The sequence below is a fragment of the Apteryx rowi genome, unplaced genomic scaffold (assembly GCF_003343035.1).
Source record: "Apteryx rowi isolate R43461 unplaced genomic scaffold, aptRow1 scaffold_177, whole genome shotgun sequence".
Taxonomy (NCBI): Eukaryota; Metazoa; Chordata; class Aves; order Apterygiformes; family Apterygidae; genus Apteryx; species Apteryx rowi.
In genome coordinates this window covers 1,432,905-1,446,922 of record NW_020448052.1, presented here as the reverse complement: position 1 = coordinate 1,446,922, position 14,018 = coordinate 1,432,905, and the positions used below count along the sequence as shown (strand labels likewise).

At 34.3% G+C, this 14,018-nt stretch overlaps 1 protein-coding gene across 18 annotated transcripts in view; it reads right to left on the bottom strand.

Moving 5' to 3' along the window:
* Positions 1-14,018, bottom strand: part of ATG7 (autophagy related 7) — a 133,008-nt gene that overhangs the window by 83,748 nt on the left and 35,242 nt on the right. For 8 of the 18 annotated variants that reach the window (XR_003252717.1, XM_026061129.1, XM_026061131.1 and 5 more), the window contains one exon: positions 11,088-11,168. Coding sequence is in view for 15 of the 18 variants with exons in the window: in XM_026061129.1 (XP_025916914.1) it covers positions 11,088-11,168 (81 nt within the window). In the remaining 3 variants the exon portion in view is untranslated. The other 10 variants (XR_003252718.1, XM_026061138.1, XR_003252716.1 and 7 more) reach the window with 10 other exon arrangements.

Genomic DNA, 14,018 nt, shown 5'->3' with positions numbered 1-14,018 from the left:
ATTTCAGTTTCAACAACTGCTTATCAATTCAGAGAAACATGTAAAAGCCTTGCTAGTTAAACTCTTTAGAGCTCTATGTACCTACCAGTGCAACAAAAAGTTTAGTGAAAGACTACAAGACCCCGAAAAATCCTCCTAAGTGAGAAGAAAGAAGAAGCACTTGATGCACTGCGGTCTCCAGCCTAGGCAGCTGCATAGGCAGCACTGTTAACTTTCAAAATTTTAGCATCAGACCCATAAAAACTGTTTTCTTTCTAAAATCCTCATCTCCTAGACTCTTGTCATTTCATGAGTTTTTCAATTATTATTGCCATTTGGCCCTAAAAATTTGCAGAGAAAAGCCTGATAAGGTAATTCTGCAATACATCTATTAAAGAGACTGCAACAAAAAACGAACCTTTCTGAAGATAATGTCCTGATTTTTGAGAGACTCAGACTCATGATATGGGAACAGAAAAGACCAACAATGTTACAGGAGCACAAAGATGACTCTAAAAACACTTCATCTTTTGAGGTTACACAGTATTATCTTAATATGTGTATGAACAGTCATCCACACTTGTACATCCATACATGACTTCTTGTTCTTAAAACTTAAAGCTCAGAAGAAGGCATATTACAGGTGCAAGCTGAAGAGTGCTATCCTGAAAAACTTGGAAGGTTATAAACCAAAGCCAAAAATGGCATCATCTTTAACTAATGTCCAAATAACTACAACACCCTCTGCAAACATGGTTTTCTCCTTACTTTCCCATAACTGGTTTTAGAATGAAAGCAAATCAGTACAAAACCACCCTAATTAATACAAATGTAATTCTATGTAGAAAATTCACCTAATTAAGAGATTGCTGTTTTAACTTAGAGTTGAATGTGTTTTGTCTGTTGCTACTACCTACATAAATTAGTTTTTAATGGTGGATGACAAAAAAATGAGTATTAAGTTACTGAAGAATAGGCCCTGAAAGGTCTTGACATGATTTTTTTAAACTTAGTTTCTTCTTTAGAGGAATGGAGAGGAAGAAAGTAGAATTCTTAGAAATTTAATAGGTCTCAGTTTAAGCGTGGTCTTGTCTACCTTAAGTTCTCTGGAACTGCATGCTTTCTGAACTTTTCTGAAATAGTCCTGACACCTTTTATATACACGCAACCTTTTTCATGACATGACTCGATAGACTAATAATACAAACAGACAAAACAATTAAATTTTTAACTACTTTTTCCCTTCCTAAAATATTTCTTACAAGTTATTTCAAAAATAATGGTATCTTCAGATTATAGTTGATACAAGGTCTTTCTACTGGACAGTGTACAAGCACAAGTTAAGGCATTCCCTGCCCAGAGGCATTAGTAAATAGAAATGAAAAGAAAGAAAGAGACAGAGTAGAATACAAATATATCCATTTTACAGACCGAGAATAGAGGGACAGAAGAGTTTTCAAGTAGACAAATATCATTAGATCATCTGTCCTGACCTCTTTTAATACATGGGTATATCCTTCAGTCACCTAATAGCCATCTCTCATTTGCACCATATTTTACACTTGATGGATATTTACAACTTTATTTATCCCCATCCTGTTTCCTGTCCAAAATTTACACTGTACTGATTAGCTCATCAGCAGTTACAACATTTTTGGCTCAAGTTCATATTGATGTTAGTCACTGTCTAGTGTACAGCAACTGCAAAAGCCTTTCTTTTTCCCCAGCCATATCTGAGGTATTGATGATCTGTCTGATCACCAATATGATCAAATATTGATTATCGATTTCTGTTACCCATATACAGGAAAAAATATCTATAGCACAATTCTCATTTTTGCATTTACTAAACTGTCCAGAAACAGTATCCATTTTCCCTAGATGACTCCTGAAGCTCGAAGTGAGACAAGGACACTTCCCCAAACACAACATTTATCTAATAAAATGCCTCTTCCACTGAAAAGGAAGCTAGGTTATGCTGAACACAGTTTCGGCTCTCTACACAATTTTATTAAGAATTAAAGAACCAAAAAGCCAATGCTGACTGGGTACTGCATGCAAAGTTATCTCCTCCCTCCAGCTCCCCCTGCCACCAGCCCAACAGTAAGGCATGATTTGTTAGAGACTATGTACCTCAAACTATCACTACCTTAAACAGAAGTTGTGGCTGCTCAGCAGCTCCTAAAACTAGGCCTCTGGCTTAAAAATTCATATTTCACAAACAATTACAGAGTAGAAGATTTTATTATCTGGATGTGTTACAACACCTATGCAAAACAGCACTGGGGGAACAACAGCATTTCAACCAAAACCACACATTTTTACTGGATTTCATCAGTTTCAGTCAGATTCATAATGTCATTTTACCATCATTTTAAATTCAGTTTCCTTCACTCTTTTCCAGTTTAAAAGAAAATAGGAAAATATGTGTTGGAAGCATAACTTCAACAGTCCACTTCTGTAGAGACACAGATTTAGGCAATCTTGTAAAAATGTAAATAATTTAATAAACTTAAACTGTGCAAATGCACATTTAGGCATGTTTAAAAACTAAAGAACAACTGCCCAATAAAGTGAGGCTCACAGAAAATAGTTATGGATGTAAACAGACTTCTGTCGTAATGAGAAGAATGTACAAGAAAAAAATTAAAAAACAGTTAAAAATAGGAAAGTTTTAAAAATGATCTGGGAAAAGATGTAGTACTCACCCCTTTAATTGCATGAGATTAAAATATATAGTTGAAGTACAAGTAAACTATAAATCATTTAAATATTACAAACTATATTTAAAAATAACTTAAATATGAGATCATAATACATAATCTTGTTCGATCAGCAGTAAGATTAGAAAATTACTTTAAAAATAAATAAATAAATGAAGAAGACCACCAGACTCTGACATTTTCACCCAATTCCAGTAGACGAATGTTGGAAGATTTAACCACAGAGGAGATGCATACAGATATACATCCATTCTTTCCTCAAAACATTTTCCCAATCAATTTTAAGAATCTGTAACAGTAGAATTTTGGCCCAAATTGTGAAATGCACACAGTGCTGTACTGTATAAACCTGAAATACAAAGTATATCAAAATTATCAATGCGAAAGAGCATGACCACAAAAAGAGCCTTGTGTATGTGAAAATTCTCATTCTTGTGATTTAGACTACAGTCTTCCTGTATGCTTGTCAATGTTCCACATTAGTTCCATTTTTTATATACACTAACAATTGATAAGCACCACTCTGTGCATGATTGATATGAAGAAGTATTTTCTCTGACTTATTGCACTAAATATGGCAACATATTACAGGATTTTCATAATAGTCACTAATATTAAAAAATAATATATGTTCCAGCTGGGAACATGTGGGCTCTTTTTACTTAAAAAGTGATTCCTTAGCTTACAAAAATAAAAAACATGCATAAATGGCAGATATATTGAAGCATACCATGCTCATATTTTCTTTGATAGGCATGAACTGAATCCTTGGTATAACTGAAGAATAAATAAGGGAATAGAAAGCATTAGGTTGTAAGTATGCAAAAGCCTAATGGAAATAAAAAGAACAATTATGAATTACTCATACCGAGCAAAATGAACAACTGACCTTTTGAGTTCCAGAAAGAAATCTACAGAATTATTCAAACTATTTCTTCTATATTTGGCAATGGTAAGAGGATCAACATTACCACAACTTCATCACTACACAGTGTATGTTCCTAGTTTATATCCAGTTCAGTATTCTTCAACTTTATTTTATGTATCTTATGAGTCATCCAGCAAGTATACATTTTTACTCAAAGGATTTTAGTTCAGTTGTGTATTTTATGACTCAAAATGAATTCCGTAACAGCTTCATAGAGAGGTGACAGGTCAACATTAAGATACCACGAGAATAAATAATTTACAAGGTTATTCCAGATGCAGTTAGAAACTGAAAAACGTATCAACACCAGAAAACTGTGGTGTGAGATCTCTCCCCTACTGATTTATAGTCCTTTACTTTGTATTAATTTTAATTAAAATTTAATTGAATTGGAGGCTGAAGAAAAATTGAAAACAACTCTCCCACTCCCAAGACCCACAGAACTTAACTTAATGCAACAGACAACCCATCAGAAATATGAATCAATTCTTTTTAACAGGGGTGGGTTTCTTCTTACCTTTAAAAATGGTATTGTAAAGTTGCTTAGCTTTGGAGGAAAGACCCACCTTAATCCAGGTGCAGAAACTGTACTAGATGATTGTAGGAATTTCACTTAGATATTTCAATTAATCCTGTTTTCTCTTTTTGTTCATTATGCAGATTTCTATTCAAGACAAACTTCAGAAACCATTCTCTCTCCCACTTACAATTTCTTAGAAGGATCTCCTACATCCCTTTAAGATCACAGAACAACTACTGCAACATATTTGGACTTTTAAATGCCATATAATACAGAAACTAGTTAAAACCATGTAACCAGTCAGCAGAACCAGCTGCTTCTTGGACCAAAATCTGAGATTCTCTGCAACATGGCTTTGATTGTACTATCAAATGTATTACGTTGCTTCATCTGCACAAATCAACGTGCCATTTCACTTAAGCATCAGGAAACAGTTAACAAATTCACCAAATAAAAGAAAGACAGAAAAACAAAACTGTCTGTTTTCTGCTCTGAAGGGCAAAAGTGTGTTACTTATTACTAGAAAGGGATTCTTAATCTAGCAATTTTACTATTCCGAAACCAACAGTAATAACAATATGATTGCTGATGTTCTTAAGCAAAAGGAAGAGGGAAGGAGACAAGCTGCTGAGAGTTATATGTTCTCTCTGTTCTTTTTTTCTTCCTCCTCTCCCTCTCAAGGAAGCTTCGTAAGCATTTGATTAGCAGAGTCCCAAACTTCCATTGCAAAGCACAAAATACTGAAAAGCAGCTCCTAAATATGCTTTGTAGGAAACATTAGCTATCTTTTTCCTTGGGCAATAAAAACAAGAAAAGACCCCAAACCATAACCATTTTGTGAGGAATGTTGTTTTGCTTTGTTATTTAAACGTGTTTTCTATGTCAAGTCGTATTTAAATTCTCTAGGTTATCTAAGGGTTGTATCTGCCATCCAGGAAGAAAAAGAGTCTTACATGGTGAAGACAAATAGACTGGCCAGAGCCCATGACTCTCAGAGCTCAGAGTCCATGAACCTAAAGCAAGTCCTAACCATGTGAAAAATGTTGATGGGTGGTTTAGTCTCACAAGATACCAAATGATCTTTAGTTTTTCATAGACCATCTCAATTCTAAGTATCAGATTAATATGCTAACAACATAAATGGAATAATGATGTCTTACAGATTCATATTGGAGAAGCCCACTAGTTTCCTCTCCTTAGGAGAAATTATAATAATAAATAATAAGAGCAACAAATTAATTCCTGCTGTAACTCCAACAAATTTACAAGAGGGATTAATTTGTTTTTCAAACTGTAAGATTTTTAAACGGAGCAAGAGAAAGTAGTCTAAACCAAAAAAAGAGTGACAGGATAGTTTCCAAAACCAAAGATATTTAAAAAATTTCTCCAACTAGAGTTTTATAATTTGAAATTTGTCTACTGAATTATTATATATTTTATTTTAGTTGAAGAAAACCTAATGGAAACAGTACATGGATGAAGAAGCCTTTTCACAGATATGTTAAAAGGTAAAGTGAAGACAAAATAGAATGGCTTAAGAGCACTTGCTCATTAAAGACTTCTAGCATCATTTTGTCTGGGAGAGGGTAGGAGAGGTCAAGGAAGACACTGCCGGCAGCAGTACTGGTTAAAGTTGTGGACAGTCCTCCTTGTGATCTGACTGAATTTTTAAACAATGTGATTTTCTTTACTACCATAAGATAACAAGTTTGGGTTTTTTTAATCCTCTCTCTTCTGTTGACTCTGGGAGGCTGTTTGGTGTCAAGAGCTTGTGTTATCTATTAGACGTCAATAAACTGCATCTCACAACCCTGAATAACTAGAGTGCAAAACATTAACAGTCTCTAACTGCTAGGATGTGGCCACAAAAGTGCTGACATGTGAGAATGTCAACCTGGTTTCTGAATTTTGGAAAATTCTAAGATTTCAGATTAAACATAAAAATGTTCTTCCTTTCCACCTATTCGTTCTGTTTATATCATTTACTGTGGAGCTTTCACATGCAAGGTAGTTTATTTGGCATTCCTGTCTTCACTTAGGATTAGCGCTACACTGTTTCCAATCATCATGATAGACTAAGCAAGGAGTAGCAAGACATAACTTCCCCACTGAACTACATATATATATATATATATATATACACACATACACATAAAGGATATAGACAAGGAGCTTTCTACTATCTTATTACATTTCAGAGTTTTTTTATTTTAAAGAAGTTTTCCAGTTCTCATCTGTCCTGTCTGTACAGAAGCCTGCCCTCCTTCCCCACTGCACAAAATAAAAAACAAAAACAAACAAAAAACCCACACCACTGATTCCTCACCCTTGTTTCTATTCACAGAATAGGGTAATGTTCAAAGTCAATGTTGTTTGTAAATTTTTTTTTTGGTTCTTGACCACATCTGCCCTCCTCTAAGAGAATAAAATTCCAACATAATGTTCACATTACAATTGCCATTTTTTCTGTGTGGAAAGTGGCATTCTCAGAATGCCTTACAGCTTCCCTCTGTTGGTATGCTTTTACTTGGGACAAACTACATTATATTTTGTTAATACCTGTCTTTAATATAAAAATTCACTATTTTTAAAATACTAAGACCAGGCATTATTCTCAAGAATGTGAGTCTTTCAGCCAACCAGCCATAAAACCATCCTCATCACCATTAACTTTGAAAATATTTGTTTTTTCCCATTGATTTTAAAATTCATATATAGGGTGAAAAAGATGTCCTGGAGTTTTGAAAGTTTTGAAAGAACCCTGCCTCTTGTTCTCCAGTTATAATGAATTTTTCTTTGAGGGGGAAAAAAAAGTGACAAATTTGTGTAAGTCACTTATCAAAAAGTAATTCTGTATGCTACCTTAAGAATGATAAAAATGTTACATTTAACTCAGTCTGCTGAATATATGCTTAGGTATATTTATGATGCATTCTTTAGGTCTGAATGAAATCTAGCCCTACAAATGCAGAAGCTGCACTGTACATGGAAAAGTCACATGTTTGCACAGGTTAATTCAGGAAATAAGGAAATTTATAAAGGGGCTCAATTACAGACATTTAATGTTACAACACAGCTACAGAAATAACTCATTTTAAACATTCTTTTACATTTTCTCATTGTTCGTTCTTGAAGGACAAACATTTCTCCCCAATTCCTCCATCATTTCTGCAAGCTATGCAACAATTAACTTTTTTTAAGTAAGAAAAAGACCAAATCTTTTTCCCTCATGACTTATACATTTCTATTGAACACCAACACAATACTTGAATTGAGAAATACATAATATAGATTGATTAAAAACAGTCTTGCTGGTCTTATAATATGTTATTACTGGGAGAAAGCAAACATGAAAGCCATTTCTGAATGCAGCTGTGGCAAATGTAAAGGGTCTTGCTGGAATCAAGATTAGAATTCTCAACTGGCAATATTTGAAGAGGAAAAAAATCAGTAAGTTACTGAATAGTGCAGGTTACAATCATAAATCTGAACCATTTAAAGTAAAAATGCATGCAATGGAGTTAGCAGATGAGAACAATAAAAGCATTGTTATGCCTGCATGATGATAGATTCCAAAACTGAAATAGTCATAAATAACTTATGCAACACAAGCACTCAATGAATGCTGCAGCAAAAGTGTTTAATGTATTCCCGGGATGTTAAAAAGGGAAAACATCTGTAATAGTAGGGAGATACCTTGACTCTAAACAGAAATGGTAATACAGTGGTTAGAATACCATCTCCAACTCTGATGTCTGCCCCTTCATGGAAAAGCAGTAAAATTGAAAAACATTTAAAGGGAAGTCAATAATAATACTCAGCAGTTGAAAAACTGACTTACACAGCTCAAATTTTCAGCATACTGAATAGAAAGTTGAGAAGGAACTTGAATATTAATAGAGATACTTATGATTTCTTTTTTTTTCTTATTATTTAATAGTGGAGACAGTCACATGTCAGAACAATGTCAGTAGAGAAAGTAATGCATGTCTTTAAGGAAAATATGATATCTTTCTGAAACATGACTTCAAATCCAGACTCTGGAGAAAATACAATTTGTAAGCTATATGTGAAAAAAGAGGGGACAGGTACATCCAGCTTGGTTAGCAGCAATAATCTTTTCTGACATTAAATTCTGTGATTCTATGAGGTCTTCTGATTCATTCCATAATGCACAAGGACGAGTGATAACAAGAATTTTTTCATTACCTTATAAAATATACTAGCAATTTTGCATTACGAAAGATTATATTTAGCATTCATGTTTCAAGGCTTTAGCCAGATGCCTACAAGGATCAGTTATCAGCAGGATCAGATATCAGCAGGATCCAGACCGGTCTACTTTTCTATAGGATTATAATGCTTCTCACCATCATATTGTAAGAGAATAGCCTTATTTTGCTCCCAACCTTCCATAAAAGATGAACAGGGTAAACAGAACTTTAATTAGTACAATATGTAATAAGCCTACTGTCTTTATTCGACAAGAAATTCAGTTATTAAAAACAAACATCTATACTAAAGAACACTGGACTTTCCCTCCTCAGTAACAGAATAAGTCCTACATGGAGGAGGAAGTGCAAGTTCAGAAGTGCTCCTCCGACCTGCTACTAAACTGGCAGTGCAGTCATTAGTTCTGAGAAAGGATTCTCTCCTTTCTAGCACATGCTTCTGTAGAACCCAGTAAGAGACAGAGGGGGAAATCATACACGGGAAATTTGGCCCAGAATAAAAATAGATTGGTTTCCTGCTGTGACCATCCCAAAATTCCTGAACAACTGCCTGTGGGAAGCCTCTCTGGCATGCAGCTTGTTTAGGACAGCTCTGGGTAAGGAATAGCTGGCTGCTTGGATGTCTGGATTCTTCTGCTTCAAAAACAGAAAAATGAAGTCATGACTGTGAGACAAAAAGACATGGAATCTAATCTCTAAATGGGCAGATCGTTAGCAGCTTCTAACTCATCTAGCTGTACAGCCTTTTTTTTTTTTTTTATTCCCTTAAAATCTTAAAAGATTCCTTTTAAGAGCTCAAGAATAGGAATGCTGAAAGATGAAAAGGAATAAGGTACAAGCAAATTTAATTATATTAGAAAAAGCACTTCTCTCCTGTGCTAGAAGTTTGACTCTAGAGCAAATCTGACATAAACCAGGGTGAAATTATGCTAAATTCCTGCATTAAAACCCGCCCCCAACATACAGAGTACAACTAAAGTATAATTGGATTTGTCATCTCAAAGTATTAGCATCAGATTTCCAAATAATACAGGGTGACATACTCTTATGCTAATAAACTGAATGTTAGCCAAGTAAACAAACGCTGTGTTTCTACTGTAAGGAAATACGTGCGCCAATGAAGCAACCTTTTCAGCACAAAAGTAATTTAATACTCAAACCACATGAAAAGTGATCTCTCTGGGAATAGCACAGCTGCTAAAATCCAAGTCAGTTTTTATTAAATCATCAAGTCCGTTTGTGTAAAACAGAGTTCTTTTAAAATGACCACCAAGAGGAAATGACTTGCTAACAAAAAATTGATATCTGCATTTAATTTATCTACATCAGTGTATGTTTTTACATATCAATATGTCCTGGATCGGAGAGATAATAAATAAATAAATAAATAAAAGCTTATTCTAACAATTTAAATTCTCAGGCTCCACAATCATAAGGTAGAACTAATCAAATTTTACTTTTTTTAGATATAGATTAATATTTTTTGAATCAGAACACTTTAGGTAATATAAACCATACCTCCAGAGAAGATGAGAATATAGTTGCTTTAACTACTGCTGAGCTTTCAGCTATTCAAGAGTGTAGATACACGCTCCTAAAATTAATAGCAGTTTAAGTTTAGTGCTTCAACTCTTGAGGAGAAAACAGACATAAAAATGTTATGTAAAATGTGCCCAGACAGACTAGTGAAATAACAGAAATACTGTAACAGAAGACCTTTTGCAAGCCATCTAAGTTCTCAAAAAAAATGCAGAGTCCCTCAAGAGTTTTGGATAACTATTGGAAAGAAGAAGGATAAGTGCTGTGAAAAGAATCGAAAGAAATTCTTGCAATGAGTCCCTAAGTACATAAAACTTGACTGAATTAATGGCATACCCAAGCAGGCCAAATTATGAGTCAAACTTCAGAATCTTCATATATTGAGATATCTCAGTCAAAACTTCTTGAACTTATACTACATGGCCATAGAAAACTTGCCAGAAAAACTTTTCAAGGCCACAATACAGGAAACCAATCCAAGCCTGCAGAAGAGGCCTCACGCAGACACATTACTGGGCTGACCTAGTGTTCTGGCAAGACACAGCTCAGATCCCAGCAACAACTGCAAATCCATTAGGTGACTCAGGACTGTCAACACTAGCATCAAAATGAAAGTCTGTGCAATAAAGCAACGCTATGGAAGCAATTTTTTTTCTTAAACACAATTATTATACCCTATTTTGTACCATGAAACAGAAATCTGGACAACTTCATATATTTGTAAAGATACTCAGTTTAAAAGAGCTAACAACATACATTTACTCATCACACATCAGAAATCACTTCTTAAACAGCTAAAACAATGCCAATTTTACTGCTTTCCATAAAGCTAAAGGTATTTGTTAGTACTTTTATGACAAAAATTTTCAGTAAAGTGTTGGCCCTAATCTCTGCTTGGTTTCTTCAGCTGCGAGCAAAACATTGTGTGGAGATAGCACACACACATTGTACCAAAGAGATTCAGGAAACATCTAGATAGGAAGGGTATGAAAAAAGAATTTAGCTGAAGCAAGAACATAGGACTGAATCAGACATACATCAGATTCCAGGCCCTAAGGAAATGAGAGAAAATGTCAAATACAAACCAGTCCTTGGCATCCCCAAAACTGACCTACAGCAAGACCATTCTGTAAACAGAAATAAAGTACAGACAAACATGGACTTACTTTGGGTGAACAGGCTGTGCACTTATCAAATGCCAGGCTGACTGGAAGAACATTATCAAATCTTGATAAAAACCCACGTATCTAGAAAGGGAAAAAAATTACAATATTATTTTGTAATTACAAAAACCTTACTTCCAAAATTCCAAATGAACTGGACAACATACATCCAGTAAAAAGATAAGAAAAAGCTATAATTAGGGAAATATTGTTCTAAGGCAGCAGCTGTACTAAATTTACAGCTGTTATTTTGTACTAAATTTATACGCAAGGGAGTGCTGTTTTTCTATATACAAATAATGGCAAAACTATCTAAACACATCACTGTTTAAACATAAATAGAGGCACAGCACCACCTGGAGTTTAAGTTTTTCGATTGCAAAATTAAGTTAAAATAAAAACTAATGGTATAAACAGTTAATACATTTTTTGTTTCCCACTTCTATTACAAATAACCTGAAAATTTAACTGTTGTGGATCCCTAAACCACATTGTTAATATACTACTGATGCAAAATTTTAAAATTCCAGACCATTGTTTCTGGTAAGAGGAATAGTTCTGCAAACACTTTGGAGCAGGGTTTGATTATTTAGACTATGAACTCTTTGAAGTATTGATCCTTCTTTTTTATTCTGTGCTTTACAGGCTTTACCACAATAAAGAGACCTCCTTAAGAACAGATCTTAAGCAGTACTGCAAAACAAATAATAATGACTAAATTAACATTGAATCTATTATGGAAAACTTTCAACATGCACTCCACACATTTAATACAGTGCAAATGGCATAAACCTTGGAAGCCAACAGTAATTTAAATGGTATTAATGCTATGGTATTTTAGCAGAATACACAACAGTAAAATGCAAAAACACAGCTATTCTCAAACAAACCCAGCACCAGGAAAAGAAAGGAAAACAACGAAATCAAGTCATTCTGATTCCACATTTACAAAGAGTCTCTTCTGTTTAAAAAATAAAATAAATAAACAAACATGAGTGGTCAAAAGACAAAATAACCCGTGTGTGTGTAGACACACACATGCATACATACACAGACACATGCATAAAAATGCACCTCCTTCTTAACTGTATGCTCTTTACATGGAACAAGGACTGAGCAAAAAGGCCTTGACGGAATCAATGCCAGATTTTTTTCAATTCAGTCATATATTCCAAATCTAGTAGACTGCGATATGTTGTAAGACATAAGACTGAAGAACCTTAGTCATTTATTCTTTGTCTTACCCATCTCTCTACCCAATGGAAAAATTCAAGGCTACTGAATAGAGATTAAATTTGGCTTGTCATATACAAGTCACTTCATCCCTTCAATACTGTCTGTCACAATTTTGCAGTTTTAATATACTGGTTTTAATATGAAGTATCAAAAAGTGCATATTCATCATAGCACAGATGAGGATAAAACATAATTACATATGGAGGCAAAGACAACTAAAAATTAGTAATGTTAAAAAAATCCAGTTGTTTTCAAAGTTTACTTTAGGTCTTTACAATTTTACCAAAGACTGAAATAATAGTTTTACCAAATGTGCTCATCAAAACCATGAAAACACAACTTATATTAATACATTACTCAGAATCCATTCATATTATAGAAGCATCTGAAATACTTTGAGAGACAACAGACATGAGCAGAGTCTTTCACCACTATCTGGTAATCATTTTGTAGTTCTGTTATCCCGGGAACTCCAAGACACTCCCAGCAAGTATGTTCAGTCCATTTATGACAAAGACTAAGACTGTATAACACATTATCCATTAAGGAATACCATTTTAATAAAGTGAAAATGACCTCTGCCATAAGTTTGATGGCTGCAGTAACAATACATCTGAACTAGCCATGTGACAGCATAATCCCAAGACTCATGAAAAAATAGCTTTACTCAGTCAAACCATCTTCACAGTGAATATGTATTACGTATGCAGAACTCTTATAAGAATGCTCTAATTTGAAGTAAAAAAAACAAGTAGATATGAATCATCCCATTTCTTGTAAAAAACACTTTAAAATGAACATCCACAACAAGTAACAGTAGAAGAGACAGCAGTAGCCAGACAGCAGAAATTATTTAATGAGGCAAACCGTATGGAGGGGAGGAAGAGGGAATCAAAACCTGCCTCTACGTTCAAACTCCTCTTAAGCGTTACAAGCAAAGCAATTCAATTTATTTAGAGGAACTATATTAAAAATAACAGTGCAGTACAGAGTCTTTATAGTAAGGCTATATAAAAAAGTAGTAAAATATCTTTCATATAAAACACCTATTTCAACATAACTATACTCCATTTCAAATTTTTCAGAAGTACAAATTGACAGCCTCAAATGGTGGTTAAGTCTCAAAGGACCATACAACAATTCATACAGGGTACCAATTTTCAGGAGAGATGCTTGAACTAGAAGCTTCACTTCAGCTGCAGACTGGTTCAGGAGAAACTGTCTACTAGGAATTAAATAATAATTTCCTAAGACCATAATCATGATATATGATACTTGCAACACTGAACTACATACAGCTTAAAAATACCAAAGTCAAAACCAACCAGATACCAGGCAACATAAACTGTGTTTGTTTGATTTCTTCCCCCAGACTTCTAAGTTTTGTCCTTCTCATCTCCTGGAGATGAAAAACTCAATCCAGGACAGAAATCTTTAGCACTTGATATAAAACGGAAGGTCTCAATTGCCCACAGTTGTGCTGTTAAAAGATTACTTATTCAGCATCTGTGAACCTGCAGGCTGAAACTGAAGAAACAGAGATGCCAGAAGAAAAAAAAAATCATGTGCAAATGAGAACAGCAAGACACCGCTGAGTTTGCATCCCAGAATACTGGAGGATACAAGGAAACAAAAGTGTATCTCCTTATATAACATACCTTATCTCCTTTATTTTTTAAGCTCAATTTTCATATTATG